General features: G+C 47.8%; 1 protein-coding gene across 1 annotated transcript in view; it reads left to right on the forward strand.

Moving 5' to 3' along the window:
• The window catches only part of TLN2 (talin 2), a 61,957-nt gene that overhangs the window by 5,144 nt on the left and 31,797 nt on the right, over positions 1–25,016 (forward strand). Inside the window, exons 2-9 of the mRNA XM_083371066.1 lie at positions 17,689–17,856; positions 18,602–18,699; positions 19,103–19,232; positions 20,057–20,209; positions 21,064–21,206; positions 21,695–21,822; positions 22,119–22,182; positions 23,930–24,034. Coding sequence (XP_083227192.1) covers positions 17,721–17,856; positions 18,602–18,699; positions 19,103–19,232; positions 20,057–20,209; positions 21,064–21,206; positions 21,695–21,822; positions 22,119–22,182; positions 23,930–24,034 — 957 coding nt within the window. The 5' untranslated portion in view covers positions 17,689–17,720. The remainder of the gene's footprint in view (positions 1–17,688; positions 17,857–18,601; positions 18,700–19,102; positions 19,233–20,056; positions 20,210–21,063; positions 21,207–21,694; positions 21,823–22,118; positions 22,183–23,929; positions 24,035–25,016) is intronic.

Here is a 25,016-nt window from a genome sequence, read left to right on the forward strand (position 1 = left end):
ATTGCATGAAAACAGCTGGACCGACTCCAGGGTCTGTTTTAAATTGTTTGAATGCAGAGAGCAAAACCTCTCCAAACAGTCCCATGTATTTGCCTCGAATCTGATTTACTTATCTTATTTGGAGGCCACACACGCTCCGGGGTTTGGTCTGGTTTCGCCTCACCATCTCTGCAGAAGGAGAAGGCCTCTCCCGGTCCAGTTTAAGGGTCTGGTGTTTCTTTTAAAGAGTCTTTATCAGAAGAGACTATTATCCTTCCAAGCAACCAAAAGAAACTGGTGTGGGATTCCTTTAATCAGATTTCACCCACCGTTTCCCACCTATAGGCACTCCCCTTTGAAACCAGCTGCCATATTGGAGGGGGGGTTTACGTTTACGTTTACGTTTTATTTAATTTATATACCGCCCTTCTCCCTGGGGACTCAGGGCGGTTCACAGGGCATATAAATAAAAATACAATACTATACAAAAGTTAAAACAGAGATTAAATCAATGCCCAGTTAAAAAACAATAATACAATCTAAAATAACAATTTAAAACCCAGCTCCCCCATCAGGCCAGACCGGCCAATTCAAACAAATGGGTCTTCAGACCACGACGGAAAGTTCGGAGGTCCGATGCCGTCCAGAGCTCCACCGGGGTTGCAGGTTTGGTAAAAAAGGAGCCCTTCTTTTTTTGCCCCCCCCCCCAATTCAGTTGAATAGGAAAGAACAGGGGTCCTCAACCTTGGCAACTTTAAGATTTGTGGACTTCAACTCCCAGAATTCCCCAGCCAGCAAAGCAGCTACCTAGAAGCCCAGATGCTCAACCTTCTTTGAAGTTCCTCTGCTTTGTACCTGGAGAGGCTCCTTCAGTCTGAAAACAGAGCTGCCTCTTCTTCCCCCCTTTTCCTCCTCTCTCACGCAAGGGAGCCTGCAGAGAGAAACGCCCAGGCTCCTCTCAGTGCAGATAAGGAGGAAGATGCTCTAATCCACTTTGCCATCTGACTGGCTCGCCTCTCTGGCTGCTTCCCCGCCAGTCCAAAACCATTAAGACCAGAGGTTGCGACAAGAGGGGCCCGAGGCCGCCCCGACCCAGAGTTTCTCCCTCTCGCGCACTCACCCAGGTGGGAAATTTCAGGTGCGCCAGGTCTGTTGTGTGTCAATCCACAGACAACGTTTATAGCAGCAGCAGCAGCCGCCTTTCAGCTCTGGTGTGACTCACACGCTTTGTGGCCCCAGTATACCAACCCAAACCATGGGTAGCGAGCCTAGTTTTAATGCGAAGGGTTGCGACGGCCATTCCTCCACCAAGCAGGTTGAGGGAGTTAAAGATGGATGGCACACATTTGGGAAAGGCCATCCCAACTCAACCCCACGGAGCTGCTTCGTCTCTGCCCACTCTTTGGCCAGTGTGCCAAACAGGCTGGGAGAGGCCTTGGGGAATTCTCTTAACTCTTTGGACTCCAACAGGTGCTGAACTTCACGGGCCTTTTAGCGCTCTGGGGACTCATGAAGCTGATGGCCGTTGCGGATGGATTACATGTGCCTGACATTTTGGGGGCAGCTGTGCTTCCCCGTAGCGGCTTAAGAGGGTGGGGAGGCCCCCTCCGTTCTTGCTGGCCGCCACCTGTTTGTCCAAGAGCCTAAGGCAGATGTTGGCAGCAGTCTTGAACTCTGCATCAGTTGAGGGATTCCCCCTCCTCTCTGGTTGTGCCAAGGAAGTCTCAGCCCCCTGGATGCATCAGGGAAATGGTTGCCCAGGGCAAAGGTCCAGCCTCAATAAGACCTCCTTGGGTGAAAGAGGAAGAACATCTCCACTTGTCTATGGAGGTTCTCAGTCATCCAGGTCATGGTTGTCCCAAAGGTGCTTTTTCAAAAGGCAACGGACTTCTTTCTCCACTTCTGCCTTTCCCTCACAAGGATGTTCTTCGCTTGCCATCTTCTCGGATGGCTTCGTAGTGACAGATCCTCAGGTGGTACAACATACTCGGGCATAAACTATAACTGACAGATTCTAACTCCTGAGTTCATATAAAATGCTACACCAAAAGCAACCAGTTAAGGTTTGGCTTGAATGTAATATATGATCCAATTTTTAATAAGAACAGACCCAGATGCATCCATGTTTGTCTCTTCGTAATTTTATGAGGATTTGGGACCTGGTTTTTTGTTTGTACTATAGCCCAGCAGCCCCCAACCTTTGGGGCACCAGGGAGAGAAGTTCTGTGGAGAGAAGTTTTTCCTTGGACTGTAGGGGGATGTGGTTTTGCGTGCTGCTTGCATCCCACGGAGGGGGCTTCGCTTGTTTGCGTGGACCGGTTTCTGGCATGTCATGGACCGGGTGTTGGGGACCCCTGGTATAGCTTATTTTTCTTCCTTGGAGCTTAAAATGAGTTTATAGAGGCTTTCCGTCCAGAGTGGCCAACTCAAGCCCTCTTCTCTCCAATTGGACATTGAATCTAGGTTGACCATCAGATGGGTTCCTACTGCGGCAGTTGTCATTTTTAGCATCATGTTTTGAATTAGCTCAAAGAATCTCATCTCAAGAAGCAGAGATTCGTTATGTGACAATGGTGGGGGTGGTGGAGGTGGTGGTGGTAGATAGGGAGCTATTTTATTGCCTCTCCAAGTTGCAGAAGCCTCTTCCAAACTTCATTCTCTTCAGATCTTCTCACTTAGCTCTCTGACTGAGTCTGTGTTGGGGGTCACTGGCTAACGTATACAATGGGCCCTAAAGAAGCTTGTTAAATTTATTCTTGAAGCAAAGACAAGGCTGCTTAAGCGAGATTGCCTTTTATGGAGGAAACGTTTGTTGCAGAGCTGGGAGCATGTTCAAAGAGTGCGTGAGGGGGAACAAAGCCCTGCTCCATCTGCATTTTTGGAACTGAAATGTTCAGTTCATCTTCCATCAGAGAAAAGAGCTATTCATATTTTTCTGTCCACTTGATTGCTTCACCGAAATGTTCACTGTTGGATTGCTACCTTATAAGTGAACAATATAGGTTTGCTGTTGAACACGGAGCAAGGTTTATATTGATCCATATTTGCTGATCTAAGTGACGGCTTTTGTTTAATTTTGTCTTATTTTCAACAGAAGAGAATCTCTGTTGCTCAGAGTTGAACTGTGGAGTCCTTGATGCTCACTGTGCTTGGTGGTTTGCTTGCAAATATTTCATGACGCAACTAGGACTGATGCACTCAAGGTGTCACCGAGTTGGGTAATGAAACATCGGCAAGCAAATGACCAAATCCAGAAACCACCAAAGACTCCACAGCTTACCTTATTTTGCATCCTGTTTTAGTTGCAGAATGGCCTCTCCAACTGTGATTGGTCAGCGTAGAATTTGGTAGGCATACTCAGGGCACAGTTTTCCACTTCAAGTTCAGATTTGCACTGAACCTAAAGGGAGGTAAAAACCAAGTTGTACTGCTCCTGTATTGAATTATTTCATTGAACACCAGGTTTTTCTAGTAATATTTTGATTTCTTTATGTCATAACTGGATCTGCTGCGTGCTGCCTTGGCTGAGATGATTGAGCATGCAGACCCCACAAGCCTGGAGGGTCCCATCTGAGGAAGACTAAATTAAGTTTGCAGTTTGTGCCTTTGCTACTTTCTCCGAGAAACGTGCCTCTGGCTCCCTTGTTAAACTGCTTTTTAAAGGCGCACAATGCACAAAGCCATCTCTTTGACACTTGGATGGGAGCGTTATGGAAATGGAAAGAAAGATAACATTGTTGGCATTCCGGAAAGCCACACATGAGCTGCTCAAGGCATCGCAATACGCATCCTCGGAGTAGTCCTTAAGTCAACAATGGTCTGCTTGTGCAGAGTTGGGTCCCCTCTGGACGCAGCAGCTGGCCGGGATGAGACCGATTCTTCATGGGGACATTCCATTCCACATTCATCTGGACACAAGCAGAGAGTTGGACTGGGCCAGAGTGGGGCGGGGGGGGGGGTTCGCTGCCAGGAGAAATAGAGCATAAGGAAATGCAGCATTGGGAGTGGTGGGGCAGAGATTTGAGTTCCCCCTGTGTTTTTTTAGATTTAGGCTCCTGTTTAGAGCACTGGAGAATGTTTGGCTGTTGTGATTGGCTGGCCTGCACTGATGTCACAGCAGGGTAGGAAGCAGTTTTCTGTCTGCTTCTGGCTGGGGAAGGAAAGGAAAGGAAGAAGAAGGTGGGGCAAAGAGTGGGACTGTTTCAGAGGAGAAAGAATTTAGAAGAAAGGGAAAGGGAGGGAGAGGTAAAATATGGGAAAGGGAAGATAGGAGCAAAGGAAAGAGACGCCGCAGCAGTTAGAAAGGAGTCAAGCCATCTCAGGGCCTCACCCGTGGGGACCTCTGCCGTGGGCGTTCCGGGTGGGTAACCCCCTACCCAGCAAGGACTGGAGAACCCGTGGGAAAGCGCAGGCAAATCCAGTTTGGCTGCCTGTCGGCTTCCCTCCCTCTTAGCCCGGACTGAGCCCCTCCCTCGAGCCATCGCATCTCAGGTAGCGTCAGCACCTCCTGCTTCGCCCTTGATGTCAGCATCCTCTGTGCCTCTGCGGATCTGCTGCTCCTGTTGTTATTTTATGATGGGAACATTGCTCAGCCGCCACTACTCATTCTAGCCCGACCGACTGATGAGCTTTGCCAGGAAGTTGAGGGATCAGGCATGGTCTCACCAGAGAAGAGGACCTCTCTGTGCCTCAGTGGAAGGGAATCTCAGCTCAGCAGGCAGGGCCCAGCCTTAGTAGGCTTCGTCTGGGACTCCCCTCACCGAATCTCGGACCTGCAGGCTAGGCTGAGAAATCGGTGTCTATTCCAGAACAAGGTGGCCACAGACCGTGGCTCTCTGTTGACTAGAGCGCCTCTACAGTCCTTGGCTGCTTTATTCCGCCTTCCTTCATCATTGCTGGAGCATAATCCTGCCAAATGACAATTAAAAAATGGCTCATTCTTTCTTAGCAGAGTGACCGGTGGCGAGTTTGCCTGCTCGCCTGCTCCTTTTGCAAAACTGAATTTGTGAAGTTTTGCCGTCCTAAGTAATACAACTTTGAATTGAATTGGCAATATAAGCCAAATAATTCTTTTTTCTAAATTCAGAATTAGCAGATCGAAGCTGGAAAAGAATCTGCTCAAGAGCAGGAAGTTAGTGCAACTTGGCTCAAATTACTTGCTAATTGAAGGAGGGAGAATTTGAGGAAGTTGTTTTCACCTTCCTGTTAACGTGTGAATTGCCTGCTCCGTTTGGTTGAATTGCCAGCCTGCCTCTCTTGGGTTTGTCGGACCTCCAGCCCTCTCTCCGGTTCCCTGGGTTTATTGGTCTGTGGCTTGTTGGCTTCTTTCTTCTCCATCTCCTCCCATCCTTCCTGCTCCTGATTCCATCCTCTCAGGCCCGTTTCCACTCCAGGTTCCTGTATCTGGAGGGTGGCCATGGATTGCTGGAGAAAGATGGCTGGTGGGGAGATATGGCAGTGGCCACGTGGTAGATCAAAAGCAGACTTCTGCGCCTGGGCTTTTTCTGCCAGCACTTGAGCAGATTTGTCTTCCAGCCCACGAACGAAACAATCTTCTGCATGCCCGTCTCAACATTGGCTTGCTATGTTCAGCTCTCATGATGCAGGACTGCTTTTGCAGGAATTCTTTAGGCAAGTTCCTGGAAGTATGTTATTCAATTATTCAACCAAAATAACTGAACGAAATCTCTGTCTACAGCAGCCTCCCCCAGGGGGAGTTTCCTCCTAGTTGTATTGTTGAGATGTGTTTGAATATTAGTTGTATTGTACCCAGCTTGGTCCTAAATGCTCCAATGGGGAACAACGCCAGCGTGTTCCCACATGCCAGCACTGATGCAGTACAGTCAGTGGGTGGCTTGCATCTATTCCTTCTTGAGTGGCCTCTTTTCCAATCTGGGCAGCTATAATGGCGGGATTCTGTTGGCAGAAGCAGAGCCGTGCAGAATGCAGATTCTTGGTGCCTACTGATGCCAGACAGAAACCGATTTATTCTTGGCTGTCTCCAGCCAAGTTTATTTCCAGCTCAAGTTTATTTCATGCCTCGTTGTTTGAAATGGGTCTTGAGTTACTTTGGAATCAAATCCTGGGTTTCCTCTGGATGATGTGCCTCCTCGTGATCAAACATGGTGCCTCTTCACCTTATCATTGCTTGCACAAAGGGAGCTCCAGCTTTGGAGGAACTCAGGTAGAAGATCACGGGAGGATCTGGGAGAAGAGGAGATGATGCTGGCCAAGCGCCCGGCCCTGGAAGTCAGCAAAACGTATCAAGGGCACTTTTTAACAAAACCTGGTTGAAAGTTGAAAGTTGTTTGGATAAGAAACGCAGTTGAGAGATCGTCCATGCCAATTTTGCAGGACCTTTGAATCAATAAATAAGGTTACCAAAAGTTCAACAACGAAATGGCTCGTGGTTCAGGCTGTGTCCATCTAAGCACATTTGTGTGCAAAGAGGTCTTGGGGAGTGGATATTATCGGAGGGCTGCTTATCCCCCCCCCCCGCAGTTGCGTGTCCTACATGAGAGCCGTTCCTGCATTGCTGAGCAGACATTAATAGCCCTGCAACCTGAAACCGCCCTGCCTCCTACTGCATTGTCACAGCAAAATCTACTCTTGCAGCAGCAGGTCTGAAATCCCCCGTAGTAAAAAAGAGGCTCCCTTTGCAACCGGGCGGGCAGCAATCGGAGAGAAGACGCTCTGAGCGAGGATACAAACTCTGGGGGAAAATATGGCTTTGTGTCCTGCAGACGTGACCTCTCGGCTGGTGTAGTGAGGAGGAGACTGGCAAAGATTGCGGCCTGAACTGACCCTGCCGATGGCTTGGTGATCTTCGGAAGGGATGTCCCGACCTCTGAGATGGTGCTGAGTTACCTGGCTCCTTTAGAAAGAACCCCAGGGCTCCGGAGGTACGTGCTGGTAGATGGAGGAGGGAAAATGCCAGGGCCACTGAAAATGCCATCCTGCTAAGCAGGGAGTTAAGGCCTTAAGAGAGGTGTCTGGAGGTGTGCCAGAAATCCTGCACAAGACCTGGATGGCCGATGGAGCAAAATAAAAAATCTCCTTTCTAATTTAATTTGCACTCATGGATTCGGCAAAGACCTTGAGCTGGAGTGTGTCTGCGAATGTATAAAGAAGACGGCTATCTGTTCTGCAGGGTTTTTTAAAAAAAATACTAACTAAAGTTAAAGCAACACAAAAGTGCCAATAATAATAATAATAATAATAATAATAATAATAATAATAATAATAATAATAATAATAATAATAATACAGTAATAATAACAAGCCGCCTCTCTATTCCTGGGGCCCCGGTGTCTTGTAGGTCTTCCTGTTCCCCTTCTGCTTTCTTTTCAAGCCTTGAAGTTTTCCCATTAAAGTCTGGAGGTCACTGATCTGATCAACAGATCAACAGCTGAAGATTGGTGTCCATCAGCCACAGAGGAAAGATTGTGGGGAGGGGTCAACATCCTGATTTAAGAGGTGGTTGCAGGCAACTCATGTTGGGGGACATCATCCAGGAAGAAGTTCTTTTGTTGAAGAACTGCAACAAAATGAGACGAACGGGAAGTCGTCAAGGACTTGCTGATAGAAGCGCTTAGGTTTTCTCCTGCTGGGTGCTAATGAATGCCTCGGCCCTGCTCTGTGCTGGGATCGCAGCATGGTTGGCATTCTAAGCAGAATGGGGAGGCCCTCTGAAGTTATTTCAAGCTGATTGGGCCTGATAATTAAAGCTGGAGGCTGGCAAGAGCCTTCAGCGCCAGCTAGCGGGTGTCCCGACACGTCCTCTTAAGAGCCTAAGCTGTGCCTGCTGGATGGGACGCCCGGCCTTTCTAGTCTAGCCGAGCAGCTGCCCAAGGAAGGCTATGAATCTCCCAACAGCCCCATTGCCATCATGGTTAAGGGATGTTGATCCCCAGAACTTCCGTGAATTTATCCAGCCTTGTTGTAAAGCCAAAAATGTCTGCATCCAAGGTCAGCCAGGCAGTTTGAGCAGTTGTCCTGAACATCTGGAGGGCACCAGACCAAGTGGGACTGTAGTAGGTAATAGTTGAGGGTTGTTGATAGTTGGGAAAAATTACAAGACTGAAGTTCCTATTGCAGAATACATAGGTTTTTTTTAAGATTTGTGTCCTGTTTTAGTATCACATTGGACATAACACCTTGCTAGCCTTGATTCGTTTGAGGAAGCTAAGCAGGTTTGGGCCTCTTTGGTACTTGGATGGGTGTCCATGAATCTTGAGACGTTGAGCTTCTCCTGAGAAGGCTGCGCTTTGGCACCTTCTCCTCTGAGGCTTCCTACAGGAAATGAGCCCAGCCCTGGGGAGGGAAGGTTGTAGCCAGCAACTCATGCTCAGCGTGTGATGGAATGCAGTGGCCCAGAAGTCACATCCCTCCACCTCTTCCAAGGGAATTGAGTCTCTTGGTTGCCTGTGAACTTCAGATACTAAATTATAGTTCTGGCAGCACAAAGAGGCCTCTTGGAAGCAGACTCTCATCTGCCAGCACGACTCACCTGGGCCACCTACGCGGAGCAGAGGCCTTCACACCAACCCGTCTCCCCAGTGTTGCCATTGTTGCCATGGGGAATTGATCCTTTCTGGAAACAGGCAGAAACAGCAAGTGTGTTTCCAAAATTGCAGGGAAAAATGTTCAGATCAGAGAGAGGGAACGAGAGAGAGAGAGAAAGGGGTGCTAAAGGGGTCCCTCTGTCCAAACCACCGAGTGCCCCTCCTCTCTTGCTGCAAGGGGTCATTTCCTGGGATCAGAAACAATTAAATTCCTTTTAAATTAAATTGTGGGAAAGAAATCTAAAGAAAGTCCCTCTCCTTACTAGAAGCTGGTCTTCCTTTTGATCTCCTAAATCCGGGATTCAAGATTCCTGACAGATGGGAGGAATGTCAGATGGACATGGCTGGATACCTGGTGTTTACTTTCTGCCTCCTCCCCCTTCCAATCTCTCCTCCGTCCACTCAAAGTCTTCTCTTAGACCAGTCTGCAGCAGCATCCATCATCTGTAGCTCTTCGAGGCTGTTGGCTTGGCTCGGCCCCCAACCCTGCCGGTCCAAGGATGGGTCGGGTTGGTGGAAGCCAGCCCTGAGTCAGATGGAGACGTCGTCTCACCTCTGTTGCATCTGCTCCGTTTCCAGCAGTTTCCCACTGCAAACTTATTATTCCCAAGAGACAGATTTGGAGTTAACGTTCTGCTCTCTGGCTTCAGCTTAGCAGGAGTAATTATTACGTTTCAACAGTCGATCGCTGTAACTTGTCCTTTTGCTGCGGCATGTTTTGGAAATTGTATTTGTCTTCTGGGCCTCCTGGGAAGACGCTTTGTATTTCTTATTGCATTTCTGGAGCTGTGTCCTAAGATTTTGACACCCGTCCAAGTTTTCCTTGTGGCGAGGGTGTCCTTCTCTCGGTTTGTGTGAAGGCCCCACGTGTTCTGTGGGACTTAGAGTGGCGTGATAGGTGAGGTATAGAGCCAGACCTGGTGCTGTAGTCGGTTACGGATCGTCCATCTGGGTCAGAGCTGAGGTTCCGCTTCCATTGAGCAGAACCTGCTTTGTACCTGTTTTCAGTGGAAGATGCTCACATTGGATCTTTCCCCCAGACAGGGTGGTATTTCACGAGGCGGTTTGAAAGGCAATTGCTCGATCACCTTCCTCTACGGACGGGAGACTCTCCAACAAAATTCCCTGAGATCAGTGGTCAACTTCAGGTGTGGCACAGTTGCAGCCGAGTTGGAGGGGGACAGTGATCAAAGAAGACACAAGCTGGAGCATCTTTGGGTGATATAAACATTTTTGTTGTGAAAGAGAAGAGCAGACGAGTGAGTTTCTGCCTCCTCCTGCCCAGTTTCCTTGCAGAGGCTCCAGCAGAAATATGCTATTGTTTGTGTGTGTTTGGGGGGAGGGACTCTTGATGTTCAGTAAATTGTATAATATGGCCTGTTGTTCCTTGAACCCGGAACACCCTGGCCCTGAAATGCAGACACCACTATCAGCCTCTCTTCTTCTGTTGATCCCCAGGGGTTGGGTGGAGGGCAGCCTACCTGGACGTTTGGGTTTACGGCAGAGCCTGCAATGAATCACTTGGAAGCAAGATGAGATATTTTTTAATAGACAAGAGCTCTAAATGAGTTCATCTTGATCAATTATAAGCTCTCTAAGCGATCCTCTTGCTCACTGGAAGTCAGTTCTTGTGGGATCCCCTAGTGTTAGCTGTTCGGTTCCTTGGCTGGCTGCTTTCTCCTTCTCCGTCTTGAGTGTGCCAGCTCTTGGAGGAGAGGGCTTGCCAGCTCCTGGTTGGCATCACCAGCTCTTCGCTGTCTCGGGCAGAGGATGGCCCTTCCCACACGTGCAAGCAGCTTTTGCCTTCTAAACGGGACCAGAACGAACCCAGCTTTTCCCTAGAAAGAGAGTCGGCTCTGGGTCTCGGCTGCCATGGGCTTGGATGTAGGCTGGGGAAGGGACAGAGAGAGCATAACTTTCAGTTCAGAGAAAATGACCCTTCTCTCTCCTAAATCTTCTGAATTATGGGCAAAATAGGCAGAATGAGACTGTAGTTGTGTGTGTGAGAGAGAGATCCCAGCGTGTCCGGGTGATTCCAGAGAGCAGAGGGAGGGAGTTACGTGGTTCCTTCGGGGTCCTGGATGGGTGGAGGCTTATTTAGATCAGAGTTAAATTTAGGTGAGGCAGAGTGGATGATGGCCCCAAATAGAGGCTGTGTGCTCTTTCCTTTGCTTGCGTGAGTTTTCCTCTTGAGAAAAGGGCTGCAGGGTATGTGTGTGTCTGTGTGTGCGTGTAATTGATAAAACAATCCAGAGCTGGATTAGCACATAAGGCTAAGCCATGGTTTATTGCAGGAGCGCCATCTCTGTGGTTTGCGCAACACCCTGATCCATGAAGTTCACCATCTAGGTCAGAATACCGTTGGCTATTTTGTGGTTAAGTGCATCACTTGGTATGACAAAAGGACCAAGGAGCGTCTTTGTTCATTTTTTCACGAGACTCGGAACCACAAAACATGGAAAGGAGGCATTATATGTACAAGGTTGAATTGCATGGTTCGGGTCTCGATTCATTCCCCTTTTCAAATTGATCCGTCTTGCAGCAGAACTCCCTGCCACAAAATACCAAGTGACGAGAGAAACTTAAGAATTTTCCCTTAATCAAGTTGGCTAACAAGGAGGCAGGATTACAGGGCCAAACAGTTGCTTCCTGCTGGAGAAACAGGCCCCGCCAGCTGCAGCCTTGCGTTCTTTTATTCCCACAGAGATTTAGTTTTCGAGTTGCCATCGTGTCACTAGGTGCCCAAATAGGTTTAAATACTGGTCTTTGCTGAAATTCACGCCGGAGTTAAATGTGAAACCCTTGGCTTGAAGTGGGTTTCCGGCATTTGCTTAGCTGACTTCTCCAGTTATAATGTGATTTAAAATAGGGTTGAGCCCATCAGGAGACCTGGGTGCTTTCTAGGTTCTGCCGTCGCCTTCTCCAGTTTTCGTTTACGTGAAGCCTTCAGATGGAAAAGGACCAGCTCTGTCTAGTGTCTCCCAATCCTGATGTTGGGCAAAGAATAAATATTTATTATACGTCTGTAGTAGTTTCTTCTGTGCTTCCTTAAGCAGCTTTAAAACAAGCATGCAGTTTTTTGCAAAAAATATCCAAGGAAGCGGGTCAAAACGCCCAGGAAGGGTTTGTAAAATAAATCATTATTTTGGTCATCGTGTTGTTTGCTCCCCACCCCACCCGAACAAATTTTTATGTGTGTGCAAAACCCAAGCTGTTTCTGTTTATTAGTTGAAATACTCCCACACCCAAAACGTAATTGATTTGTTTGCCTGCACTAACCATAATGCCTCTGATGTGTTATGCATTCCGTTTATTTTTCTTTCTTTCCTTTTTTTTCTTTCTCAAATGGAACAAAAGCAAAAGAAAACCTAGGATTGCCTTTGCGGGGTGCCTTTAAAATTTGCAACAGGAGAAGGAAAGCAAAAGGATCTTAGAATATGTCACATAGTTAGGAAGTTGGTAACTAGGATACGGTAGGTTAAAAATGGTTTAATGCAGTGTTTTTCAACCTTAGCAACTTGAAGATGGATAGATTTCAACTCCCAGAATTCCCCAGCCAGCGTTTTGTGTCTTGCCCTTGCATTATCTATAGAAGGCTCTCACAGGGCCCGTTTTGCAGCCTCAGCATCTGGAAATCTTCCGTAGCAGCCTGTGTGAGCTTTAGCTGTCAGGCCTGGTTAAAAAAGGCTCCTTCAAATCTCCAATTACGTAGCTGCTTTCTAGACTGCCCCATCTCTAAGGCCATAATTTTAAAACTCAATCTACCTCCATTTTGTGTGGGGTTCACTTGGCCTCCAGGTAAGGATGTAACCTTTGGGGGAAGATCAGAAAGAGAGCTTTGCATGCTTTTCCTTCCCTTGCTCAAATCGTGTGCCCACGTCAGGGTGAACCGTACTGTAAAAGGCTTGGCCGCCTCCTGCAACTCTTCCCTTCTGCACATCGCAGGGAAGTGACATGAAATATTTACAGATTTTTCTCTTTCCAGGGTAAGGAAGGCAGCAGAGATGTTAATCTTGGTTTTCAAGGCAGCTGCTTAATTTTCTGGCTGAAAGGATGCCTACTCCCCCCCCCTTTCCCCCCCCCCTTTTTCTTGAGCTTGCAGAATGCTGAAGCAAGGTAGAAATAATGGTTTGACCTGTCTCAGAAAGAGAAGGCCTCCTCCTGCCTCGGTGGACCTTCTTATGACCTTCCTTGGGCAGCTGATGGCCCGCTGTGAGGAAATGGGGGTGAGGGTGGACCAGGCAGGTCTCTGGCCTCATTCGGTCTGGGTGCTCTTGGGGTTTTCACAGGCAAAATGCTTCCCACCTGCTACCTGTGGCTGGTCTCGAAAATAGACTCTTAAGTGAGTTATTGTTAAAGTCAGCGGCACTTTTGTTGTTGTACGGTAGTTAAAGAATGAGCCGTGAAGCCTTTGATACCGTGTGCCCAGGGACCTAAAGGATGGCCTGCCTTCAGTGAACCCTCTCTCTTGTTCTGATGGGCGGGGATTTGACCTGAGCCACTGGCGAAGCCTGGCCTGCTGGAGAATTCTAGGAGTTGATGTCCAGCCACCTCAACGTGGCCAAATTGGAGAAAGGCTCTTCTGAGGTGTCCTGTGACCTTTTATGGAGCAAGGCCACGGTGCCTCAGCTCATGGAGAGCAGACTCAAGGAATCGGACCAGCCCTGACCCAGAATTCCTGGGAGGCGCCCTGCATTTTAGTCATTTTCTTACAACTCGGGCTAGGCTGATCCTTTGAGCCCCCACTCCCTTCCCAGCTATGCTGAGCATCTTCCCATGGAGCCTCTGGAATTCCCTCCTTCCCTTTGGTGAAAAATTAATTCTTCGCTTCGTGGATTGGAAGCAAAGAGGCTTGATTCGGGTTCAAATCACTCCCGACGCATCAAATGTTTCCTCATGTGGGATACAAACTGTGTTAGCGTTCATGCTCAGCTGTAACGTGTAAGTACGGAGTGGTTAATGTTTAAGAGCAAACTTTTGAGACAAATCTGTTGCTGTGAAAATTGGGGAAGATCACCAAGTCTGAGCTCATGGTAGAAAATGTAGAATTTGGTCCCAGGTGGGCAGTATGTTATTTCCTTCCAAGAAAGAGAACAGCTTGAAGAGAGACTATTACTCATTCTAATGATTTCTTTTTTTAATGAAAGGGTGTAGAAGATGCTTAGCAAAGAATGGGATTTGTGCAAAGGGAGCCCCAAAAGTTAACTCCAAAATTTGCCGTCCTGGATTCTTTACCAATAAGAGATGTGCGTAGGTGGGTGTGTTGTACTTGTACACCCACTGACAAAATCAGATGAGGCCCTTCTGCACAATATGCAAAACTAAACTTTTTTGCATATCAGATAAAGAGCTAAAGAGTTTGGGCCAGTCTGGTGGTTGAAGTTGCATCTGCTGTTGGTGAGAAATCATTTTAGCTTTGGGTAAAATCCAAGAAACTCAAGAATGGAAATTTTCCTTTCTCCCCAAAAGACATTTTGCTCTCTGCAGAGAGAAGCTGTAGGTGCTCCATCACTGGAGGTTTTCAAGAAAGGGCCCGATAGCCAGTTGTCCAAAAAGGTATGAGGAATCCCGAAATGGCCTGGGGGGTTGGACTAGAAGACCTTCAAGGTCCCCCCCCAACCTATAATTCTGTGATTGGCTCTTTTTCTTTGCCCACCCCGTTTTGAGTCGTGAGTAAGGAAAGGTCTGGCCCAAGAAAGCAGCTGGTAGGCCCAGCAAAGTTAAATGTAATCAGTTGAGAATCCAAAGTTGTGAGGAGTGTAGATTGATGAACATCTCGTAATCTCCGCATCTCCAGCTTTTGTGCCTCTTTCAAAAGAATATTACTGCCCTAATTTGTCCAGGGATGTCCTTGATTTTCATAGAGCCTTCATTTTCAGATGCTATGCAACGTATTTTGCACTGTTTGGAGAAAGAACATCCTTGCAAATGGACATAAAGTCTGGACAATTGATTGATCTTTTCCCTTTTTATCCACGAAGCAGCTGCTTCTAGGGCTCCCTGGCTTCTGGCCTTTCAGAGATCAATAGTGTCTTATTAATTCAGCTTCCTTGCATTAAGATGCCTTACGACAGCTGATCTCAAGGAGCTTGAGAAAGACGTCTGTTTTCTGGCAACTTTCTGAGATAAGCTGACATCACTGCCCTGTTGCAGATGAAAGTTTGACACCGGGAATAGATTTGCATTTTTAAACGCTCCGGTGGGGGCAACATCTGCTTAAACCTTAACAGAATGCAAATCGACTCGATTCATTCAGTCATAAATTGATCGGCTGAAGGAGCGGCAGTTTTTTGGCAAGCGGAGCAGGACCTGTGTGGTGATGTATCCTCAGGTGCTCTCCTGCTCAGGATCCCTTGAAACCACCTTCCCTGGGATGCCAGCACCCACGCAGAGGCCATCGTGCTTTCTATCAAATGGGGATTAAATGGACTCCACATTGACTTCACAGGGATAAAATAACATGGTGATTGCAGACTGTTGTTCTGTTGAAAATTATTCCCATCAATCAACAAGAGGGAAAACTTGGGTGGTGTGCGTATCTCGAAGGCGTGCAGAGTATAGCAAAGCGTTTGCAGAGTGTGGGGTTTTGTGACTAACCACACTCTCCCAGGGAACATGCTCCAGGTGTCCATTGGCTCAGGAAGATGGCTTGTGCTCGCCACCTGGCCTCAGGCTGACCAACCCATTCTCTGCCCAAGTCTTTGTTCCGATTCTCCTTGCTTCTGGCTTTGTGTTCTGAGGTTTTCATTCTGTTACCTTAAACTTGGCCGGGCTTTTTTTTTTATCAACCCACCTAATTCTAGTTCCATTTGCCCTCATCCAACCACCTGAGTTTGTGGTCAGAGGGAAGAGACCTGGAACAGAAGGACAACGCTAGTTTTGGGGGTGGGGGGGTTGGAAGTTCACAAAAGGCCAGAACAGGCTCTGAACTCTGCCCCCTTGGCTGGTCTGTCAGCTGCTCAGTCTTTGCTGACTCATCAGAGGGAAAAAAGGTCCTCCTGGTGGACTTTCTGTCCAAACACAACAGGCTGCAGGAGGCAGAATCTGCAGGCCTGGGATGGAGAAGTGGCTTGTTTGGATTACAAAGCTGGATCGTGCCAGGATTCCAGATGTTTCGATGTCACTTTTGGATGAACTTCATCTTTAGCAGGGCTTCAGTTTAATGGGATGAGGTAGCTTTGGATTGGTTTCAGTCGTTGGAGGGGGAGAGATTCCACAGCTTTCCCTTTCGGAGGGATTCGGCTGCACCGGCCCTGTCCAATTTTGGGGAAAGGAAAGGAGGCAAAACCTGCATTGACATCCCTCTGCCCGGCCGTGAGCTCCTGAGCTACTGCAGAGAAAGGACCAGGAGTCCTTCAGGTGTGACTGGCAGATTTCTGGTTCAAGGTTCCAGTTTACTATTATCTAGTGCAGGGGTCTCCCAAAGTTGGGAACTTTAAGACTTGTGGACGTCAACTCCCAGAATTCCCCAGCTAGCACACGCTGGCTTGGGAATTCTGGGAGATGAAGCCTGCAAGTCTTAAAATGGCCAAGTTTGGAGACCTCAGATCTAGTGAGAATCACAGTACAGTCTGGAACTCCCATCCCTCCCTTTTCACCTGATGGGCACGGCCCTTCCTCGACCCTAAGCTTGGGATCGAGAGTTTTTCATCATATTCTTTTCCGTTTTTTTGCGTTTTTTTGTGTTTCAAGAGTTCAGAAATGAGAGTTGTAACTTTTCACCTCTTTTGCCCAGTGGGGTCCTTGATATTTCAGGGGGGGAAAAAACATGCACTGTGTGGAAATAGTATTTGGGAGAAGTTGTAAGATGCAGAGTAAATGGGGCATGGCATGGGTGGAATAAACCTTTTTTGTTTTCGCTAATGAAAAGTTTCTGGAGACTGGAGAATTATCATCTGATGGCCTGTTGCACAACTGTGCCCCCCATTTAGCCTTTGGTGAGCGGTGCACCTTTGGCAGCGCCGCCCTTTCTGAGCATGTGGGGCATTCCTGCCCTCCCTCCTCCGTCAGCTGCAGCCTCTTGGAGAACAGCGTGATGTAAAGGCCTAAGCATTTTCTGGACCCCCTGCTGAGTCTTGGAGGTGTTATCCCATCTCTGTGTGTGTGTGTGTGTGTGTGTGTGTGTGTGTGTGTGTGCATGTGCACGCATGTGGGCCCGCGCCTCCCTCTGCATGAAGGCAGTCTAACGCCTCTTCTGTCTTGGGAGGGGGGCAGAGGAAGGTTTTGCTAAGCCCAGGAGTTGCTCATTCCTTCCCTCCCTGGCGGGGCATCTCTAGGACCAGGCTTGGCTCTGCTGAGTGGGGGCTGCCCATCCCGGGATCAGCTGCTGGAAAGAATGAAGCCGATCTTTCGGAGAGCCAGCGAAGGGTAGCCTTGACAGTAATCAGCTCCAGCTTTTAGAGAGCTGCTTAAGTAACAGGCCGGCTGAGTCATATCCTAAAAGGGGAGGGGTGCTTTTGGCTCCCTTTAACATTATGAAAAGGTTGGACTGGTTTTTGGGCTCAACTCCAACTGGTGGCGTCCTTTTGGGGCTGTAGGAAGGCTTCCGGGTCCTGATGACCCAAGGTTAGTTTTGGGATGAGTGAGAGACCATAAGATGCTTCTCCTAGACCATCCCCCTCCCTCTTCCATCACAGTTGAGAGAGGAGGAGGAGGAGATTTCTGCACAAAGCAAATGGAGGAAGCCCCAGTCCTTCTTGGAGAGCCTTCCATGCCTGGTTGGCCTTCACATGAACCCTGTAGTGAGACCAAAACCAAACCGACCCCTAACCACCCCCACCCCCAATAGGATTCCAACTAATTGTAATCTGGACCTGCTCTGCTACTGCTTGGCATGGAATTTGACATTTTGGACACAGAGAATGGATATATCCATACCATAATATCAAGAGCAATTATGGTATATGTGAAGTTCAGTGACGGAACGTTGGCTTCCCCTGCAGAAGATCCCAAATTACATGCTGGGTTTTGAGATCAAAATACGCTGAATAGTAGATGAGGAAAAAATTGATCTGGAAGCTTTCCACTGGCTTGATGGCCAAGTAAATTTGACAGCTTCTAAGTCAACGTCCCACAGTTTGGAATGGTCACCGTTGTTTTTCTTTTCTCGATACTCATCCAGTTTTTTCCTTTGCTTCTTTTGAAGGTAAGATAAAAGCCCCCGAGTGATCCAGCAACATGGTTGCCTTGTCGCTGAAAATTTGTGTCCGCCATTGCAATGTGGTGAAGACGATGCAGTTTGAGCCCTCCACTGCAGTCTATGATGCGTGCCGGGTTATCCGTGAGAGGGTGCCAGAAGCTCAGACAGGGCAAGGTCAGTCTCGGGCACACCTGGGTCCCACGCTGGCTCTCTTGAACCATAGCTTGCATATCAATGCTGCAACAAGAAGGGATGTTTGAAAATCACCCTACTCAGTCTATGAGATTAGACAGGGATGAGCTTTTCTGTGTCAGGATGCCAACTTGTGGCTGCTAAGCAGGCAAGTGAGTCTGGAGAGACCCTGTTTGTGGGCGAGTTATTAAGATGGGCAGCTAGATGAATGAATAAACAAACCACAGACAACCTCACTCGGCCAAGAGAGAGACCAAGAGGAACTTAATGAAGCAAGGAGAAGGCAGGTGGGGATGTTCAGAGGACCTTATGCCACAGATCTTAGAAGATCTCTAACTGCAGAAAAGCAAGAAGCCTCCCTTTATAGAAACAGCACTGGGTCTTCCTTCCTCTTCCTTCCTTCCTTCCTTCCTTCCTTCCTTCCTTCCTTCCTTCCTTCCTTCCTTCCTGAACAATCAATCCATTGATCCATGCATCACAAACTTGGAACCCTGCAGAATTAAGGGAGCCAATTGTAGCCAAAGGAAGAGAAAAGGAGATAGGGCTGAGAGTGAAAAAGAGAAGCAGGGGACGAGAAGGGACTACAGGGGCCAGCAGAAGACCAGGGCTAAAGAATGAAGCCAAAGGCCCTGACAAAGTTTCCTGCTTGACTGGAAGACAGACATCTAAAAAAGGGCCTGCTTCTTCAACTGACTCCATGGCTTTCCTCTTCCATCTTCTTTCACAGCCTCTGACTATGGCTTGTTTCTATCCGATGAAGATCCACGGAAGGGCATTTGGTTGGAGGCTGGCAGGACCCTGGATTACTACATGCTGCGGAATGGGGTAAGGCTCGTGGGTCCTTCCAGGGAATGAGGAGGACAGCTGAGCCATTCCACTTCTTGGGGATGCAGATTGCCTTTGGCTGCAGGGTGCTAGCAGGACCAATTAGACACGCTAGTGGAACTGTGGTTGAGATAAGGCAATATTCCTGCTAAATAACTGCCTTCTGCAGCATAAAGGTAAAATGTGCTTGAGTGCACCTTGATTCTTGGTGACCTCATGGACAAAGCTTCCCTGACAAGAGTTCAGGAGTGGCTCCTGTCAACTTCTGTCTCATCCCTGGAGGTGCAAGTCCTAATTAGGGTATCCTTGACTCTGTTTTACTTGGGTGTGGTCAGAATGAAAGAAACCCAACAAATTCCAGGTTTGTCTCTTCTGTGAAATATTCCGGTGGTTTACTCCCTAGGATATTCTGGAGTACAAAAAGAAGCAGAGACCCCAGAAAATCAGGATGTTGGACGGCTCCGTGAAGACGGTGATGGTGGATGACTCTAAAACTGTTGGAGAACTGCTGGTGACCATCTGCAGCCGGATAGGTATGATAGAGGATGGGCGTCCAAGCAGATTATCCCCATACAGAAGAACAATCAAATCTCCCCTCCAGACAAATGATCTGAGGTGGCCAGCCCCACATGAAAGAGGGTACAAAGTCTGTGAAGTAGACTTTGTGGCAGGCTGCGGTAGTCAACCATCACTTGTGGCTTCCAAAAGTGGCATTCCAGGAAATGTGTTTTTTGAGCCAGGCTGTAGTTAGTTGGCCTCCCAAAGGCCTTTTCCTGCATTGAGAACTTGTGCTGGGAATCTCTTGCTCTCTTGCTGTGTGTATCTGGTGGCAGCTGCCCATTAATTGGCCTGTAATGCAGTAGATTGGTTATCATCTAGAAGGTGGCTAGCCCTTGATGTGGACCGAAGGAGAAGGATCTGCTTCTCTTAGTCTTCCTTGATTTGAAAGTGGGCTGTAAGGACTGAAGGTTGAACTTGTGCAACCCATTTTCCTGGAGCTCCCAGCCTGAATCTGCCCAGATGTTGTCCTCTTAGTTCTCTGCCAGAAGGTCTGACCTGTTTTTGCTGCTGGATGGGCTGAAGTTCTTGTGCCTGTCCTCAATTGCTCAGCTCTATTGTTCGCTGGATGCGATGAACAAGGCAGGTTTACTTAAAGTTCTGGAAAGGCCAACATCCACCCTGGTGGTCAGTAGCAGGGAAGAGTTCCCAAAAGTTGCCCTTTCTTTAGGCTTCGGAGGGAACTGAAAATGATTCCCATGAGAGTCAGCAGGGCTGTTCTGACCAACAGAGTTTGCCCCGTTCTCCCCCTTCATGCCAGTTCTTGCAGCTCGAGTGTTGATTTTCTTTGCAATTTTAGGCATCACCAATTATGAAGAGTACTCCTTAATCCAGGAAGGCAGTGAGGAAAAGAAGGAAGAGGGCACAGGGACCCTGAAAAAGGATCGAACGCTGCTACGGGATGAGAAGAAGATGGAGAAATTAAAAGCCAAGCTGCACACCGATGATGACTGTGAGTTGCTGCCTCCGAGAGAGTCTCTTTTCCAGGGATAGGAAACCCAGACGGGATCGCCTTGAAAACGGGAGCGAATTCTTAGTTGCACTGGTCAAGTAGGAACATCTTAGATTGGCACGTCATCTAAGGTGGACGCAGATGTCTTGAAATGCCCGTGCTCAAATCTAGGAGTTAAATGGGGGGGAAGGAAAAAGGAGTCGGGGATCTCCAAAATGAACCACGGCTGATTCTCATGGCTCCTTCACCAGCTTTCAGAAGACTTTTTTAAGCCTTGCTCTGCATTTTCTCCTTTCTAACGTGGTGCTGCCCAGCTCCCATAGTGACCCGTAGCCAAGCCCGTAGGGAATCATGGGAGCTGCAGTCCAGTGACCTGAAGGAGGCTAAGCTGAATTATAATGAAGCTGTGATGTCGGAACAAGGTCTTCTCCTGTTTCTCTTGGTTTGCTGGCAACATCTGGATTATTCCACTTAATGAAGGTTGCAACATGCTCGCTGATGATGTCGTATTTTCAGTAATTGTTGATAGTCGTCTCATGGAGATGAAAACTAGCTGAGTTCAGACAGTTTGCTTAAACCATAGTTAGGGCAACCTGAGTGTCTTGCTTTGGGGGGGGTCCTTTTTGGCTTGAAGAGGATTGACTTTGCCTCGGGAGACGTTTCATCACTGGAAATTCCCTCAGGAATTAGAGCAGGGGTCTCCAAATTTGGCTGGCTGGGGACCTCTGGGAGTTGAAGTCCACAAATCTTAAAATTGCCAAGTTTGGAGACCCCTGAATTGGAGGGAGGGAGGGAGGGAAGAGCGACTGTGACGTGACCTGCCTGTGGACTCTCGCTTCTCCTTTTGCCCCCAGTGAACTGGTTGGATCACAGCCGAACGTTTCGGGAACAAGGGGTGGAGGAGAGCGAGACGCTGCTTCTGAGGCGCAAATTCTTCTACTCTGACCAGAACGTGGATTCCAGAGACCCCGTCCAGCTCAACCTGCTCTATGTCCAGGTGACCCTCCTGCTAAGACAGCAGCTAAAGTCAACTTTCTAAGACTCTTGCTAAGGCACAGCTGAGGTGCCCACCAGGCTAGGTCAGGGGTAGTTTGGCCCTGGTTGGTTTAGCAAGCCACGCATTTGCACATCATGTTAAACCATGACCTGAGGGTGTGAACCTTGAACAGCGGGTCACAACCCCAAAACGAGATTCTTGCAGAGTTAGACTAACTAGATTTATTGAAAGGAAAAGGGGTTAGTTTGCAGAATCTTGGAAACTGGAATTAAGTATTGTAGCCCCATTTATTAGTAGGTCCATGATGTTGAGGCTTCTTATTCCCACTGGTGCTGCTTTGAATTGCCACTTGACGCCAGGAAGGTGCTGCCTCTCACTTCCTTTGTAAAGAAGGGAAGTGCCGAGTTTCTTGGAAAACTCGGGGGTGGGCAAAGGAGGAGCTGAGATCTTTGGGCCTGCTCCGGACTCTTTCCCCGCTTGCTTTTTAGGCCCGTGATGACATTCTGAATGGTTCCCACCCAGTGTCCTTCGAGAAAGCCTGTGAATTTGGCGGTTTTCAGGCACAGATCCAGTTTGGGCCTCACGTAGAGCACAAACACAAACCTGGATTCTTAGAGTAAGTGAGACTCTTCTCGTTGGGGCTAAACGGAGCTGGGCAACTGCAGACGGACAGTTGAGCGGGGCTTATCAAGGCATGTTAATAATGGTTTATGGAATAACCACAACTGGCCAGCTGCATACAAGCTCTAAGCTGCCGTTTTTCAACCTTGGCAACTGGAAGACGTGTGGACTTCAATTCCCAAAAGGCCCTAGCCAGCCTGGCTCCGTGGATCTTCTCTTCAACGTCTGCAGCTGAACGCTTTCCAGTTAAGAGACGGCCCCTTCATTAATTGTGACTTCTTGTTCCTACAGTCTGAAAGAATTTCTCCCCAAAGAATACATCAAGCAGAGAGGAGCTGAAAAGAGAATATTCCAGGTAATTAAAAAGGGAATCGTCTTCCCCAAGCCTGATACAGTGTGCATCTTCATGTTCCTTTCTGTCCTTGTGTGTCTTGTGCAGCCCCACATTGGCTTTGTGGCATTCTGTCAAGTGTGGAGGAAGCAGGCGTTCTTCCTCTCTCTCGCTGCCTTTGGCAAAGGTCCTACCCTAAATTACGATTTTGCACCTGGTTGGGAGCCTGGTTTGCTTTTCAGGGTGTTCTCTTCAGGAAAGGAGCGTGCTCAGTAGCTTTTGGCTGCAGTGCAGAAAGCAAAGAAGGACCGTCCTTCCCGAGGAGCTGGCTGAGCTGGAAGAGATTAGAGCTTTCAGGGGGTTCCGCTTAGTTCTGTGCATCACGGGAGAGGATGCGAAAGGCACCAAGAGGGCTTGAAATCCTTGTTCTTGTTTTGACTAGCTGCATCCAGTGCAGCTTTTCTCATCAAATGCCCTCCAGATGTTTGGAGCTAGAATTCCCACCATGCTCAGTCAGTGTGAACAGTGGGGACCCTGGAAGTTACAGACTGACACATCTGGTTGGGAAACAGCTGATGAAGAGCATGGGACTTCATCTGCTTGGTCAGGATCTGCCACTGCCACCTTGATGTGTTCCAGATGTTTTCAGACTGCATTCCCACAACACCCAGGCAGCATATGGAGGGCACAGGCCAGGAAAGGCTGACGTCGATAGGAACTCTTTTGGGTTTGGGAATTACAATTATATTCCTATTATAGCAAATTAAGGGCTATTTTTTCAAGCTATCTACTGTATGTGTTTCAGGTCCTTTCTGATTTGTGCCTTGGTTCTCAAAAAACAAAATACTAATTAAAGTCACTTCAACAACTCCTATCAAACAGAACAGAGCAGATACCAGTCTCAGATCTATTCAAAATATACAAACAACTTTACTCCGGGCTTCAGTATTTGTTATTAAGGGTTATGAGATTCATGTTTAGGGAGGAAAGGTTCCAGATGGGAAGCAGACTTTTGACATCTGGTCTGCTAATTAGTTGGCATAGGGAGCAGCCTCTCCTCCAAGTTGCAATCAGCTGCCTAATCTGGTTCGATCTAAACACAAGGTGAGCATCCCCTTGCACCCAAACCAACATTTATGATTGGCCTGGAGTGGGAAGTATAAAGTGATGCTATGAACATCCAGGTCAGCTTGGGGGAAAAATCCCATTTTCTGCTCTGGATAGTACAGACGTTGGCCGTCTATATAAGCTATATCCTGGAAGGTGCCAAGCGTCAAAAATTTGATGCAAAACTCTTTCAAAAGGCCTATGGAGGCAAGATGACACCTGTCTTCCAAGGGCTGAGGAAATAAATACCTTTGCATGTGTGAATCTCGCATCCTTGAAATATCACTGGAACCTCAGAGGTTAATGAAAGCTGACATGAGCTGCAGAAGTGAAAACAAAACACACACACACACACACACACACACACACACTGACTCTCTCAGATGACAGGTTGAGCGAGGAAGGGCTGTAGGCCGTGGGCCAGACGATAGAGAATGTGGCATGGCTGAGAAAGGAAGATCAGAAAACGAGAAGATGGCCAATTTCAGCTCATATCCTGGTCTGTTGAGACATGTCAGCTTATGGATCTTGATAAGCAAATAAAGTAGAACGTTCAGAGGTTACTCTCTCTCTAGCAGTACCTTGAAAGTTTGCCTGTTCCACTGTGGCTGAGGCATTCTCCTAGGAGGTTTCAGCTTGTCAAAAATAGTCCTCTTCACCACAGGAACACAAGAATTGTGGAGAGATGACTGAAATCGAGGCAAAAGTGAAGTACGTTAAGTTGGCCCGATCTCTGAGGACCTATGGAGTCTCCTTTTTCCTGGTGAAGGTAGGAATTGGACTTGAATTAAATGTACTGAGTTAGATTCAATGGCTGATGCTTGCAACGGTGACGAATATGTTTCATAAGACCCGGCTAAAGAGTTTGCACCTTTTTCAACTCAAAGGGTTTAGAGTTAAGGTCTTGGCCAACATCACTTCCTGGTCTGGACTGGTATCTTTTTTTTAACCCCATAATATTCTGATGCCAAGAACATATGAATAATTTGACTGGGTTTGTCATCATGTAGCCAGATGTGGGAAGCAAAGTTGCATTATCATAAAGTCAAATCTGAGTTTTCTAGTCCAAACATGAGTAGGTTTAGAGCAGGGATTGGCAACCATGCTGGCTCAGGAATTCTGGGAGTTGAAGTCCGCAGGTCCTAAAGTTGCCGGAGTTGCCCACCTCTAACTTAGAGAAATCACAACTTCACCAAGCCTAAGTGACTTTTTGGCACCTCATCATAAAACTAAATGAGAGCGAAGGAAACAGACGCCTCTTTACCTTTTGATATTGAACTGGGCCAAATGTGAATCTGTAGTGTGAACTTGGCTGATCGTTCTTAATTGCTGTTCTTGGACCCCCCCCTGAAAAATCAGCTAAACAAGTTCTGCATTGGCTGAGCCGTTCACGCTTCCCGTTTACGGGAGATCCTCCCTCTCCCGACTGAGAAGGTGCCCTTTGCTAGCGGAGTGGCGCTTTGTGGTAGCCATTTCCTTTCAGGTGCAAAGGAGCAATTTGTGCACCAGTGATTTTCCCAGAATGCTGCAACAGAATTAAGCCGTGTTTTTTCTCACACTCAGATTCCTTCGATATTCTCCTAACAGGTGACTTCCAACTGGCACCATGGGGCACTTGAGGAAGACAACTATTTTTACTGCAGTGAGATGCTGGGGTTCATTCAATTAAAAACACATATTGCATTCCTTGAACTCTCTCCCTTTTTTTAGGGCTGTTTGAAGCAAATGTCAATTAAGTCATTTCTGGAACA

The sequence above is a fragment of the Vipera ursinii genome (genome assembly GCF_947247035.1).
Source record: "Vipera ursinii genome assembly, chromosome: 11".
NCBI lineage: Eukaryota > Metazoa > Chordata > Lepidosauria > Squamata > Viperidae > Vipera > Vipera ursinii.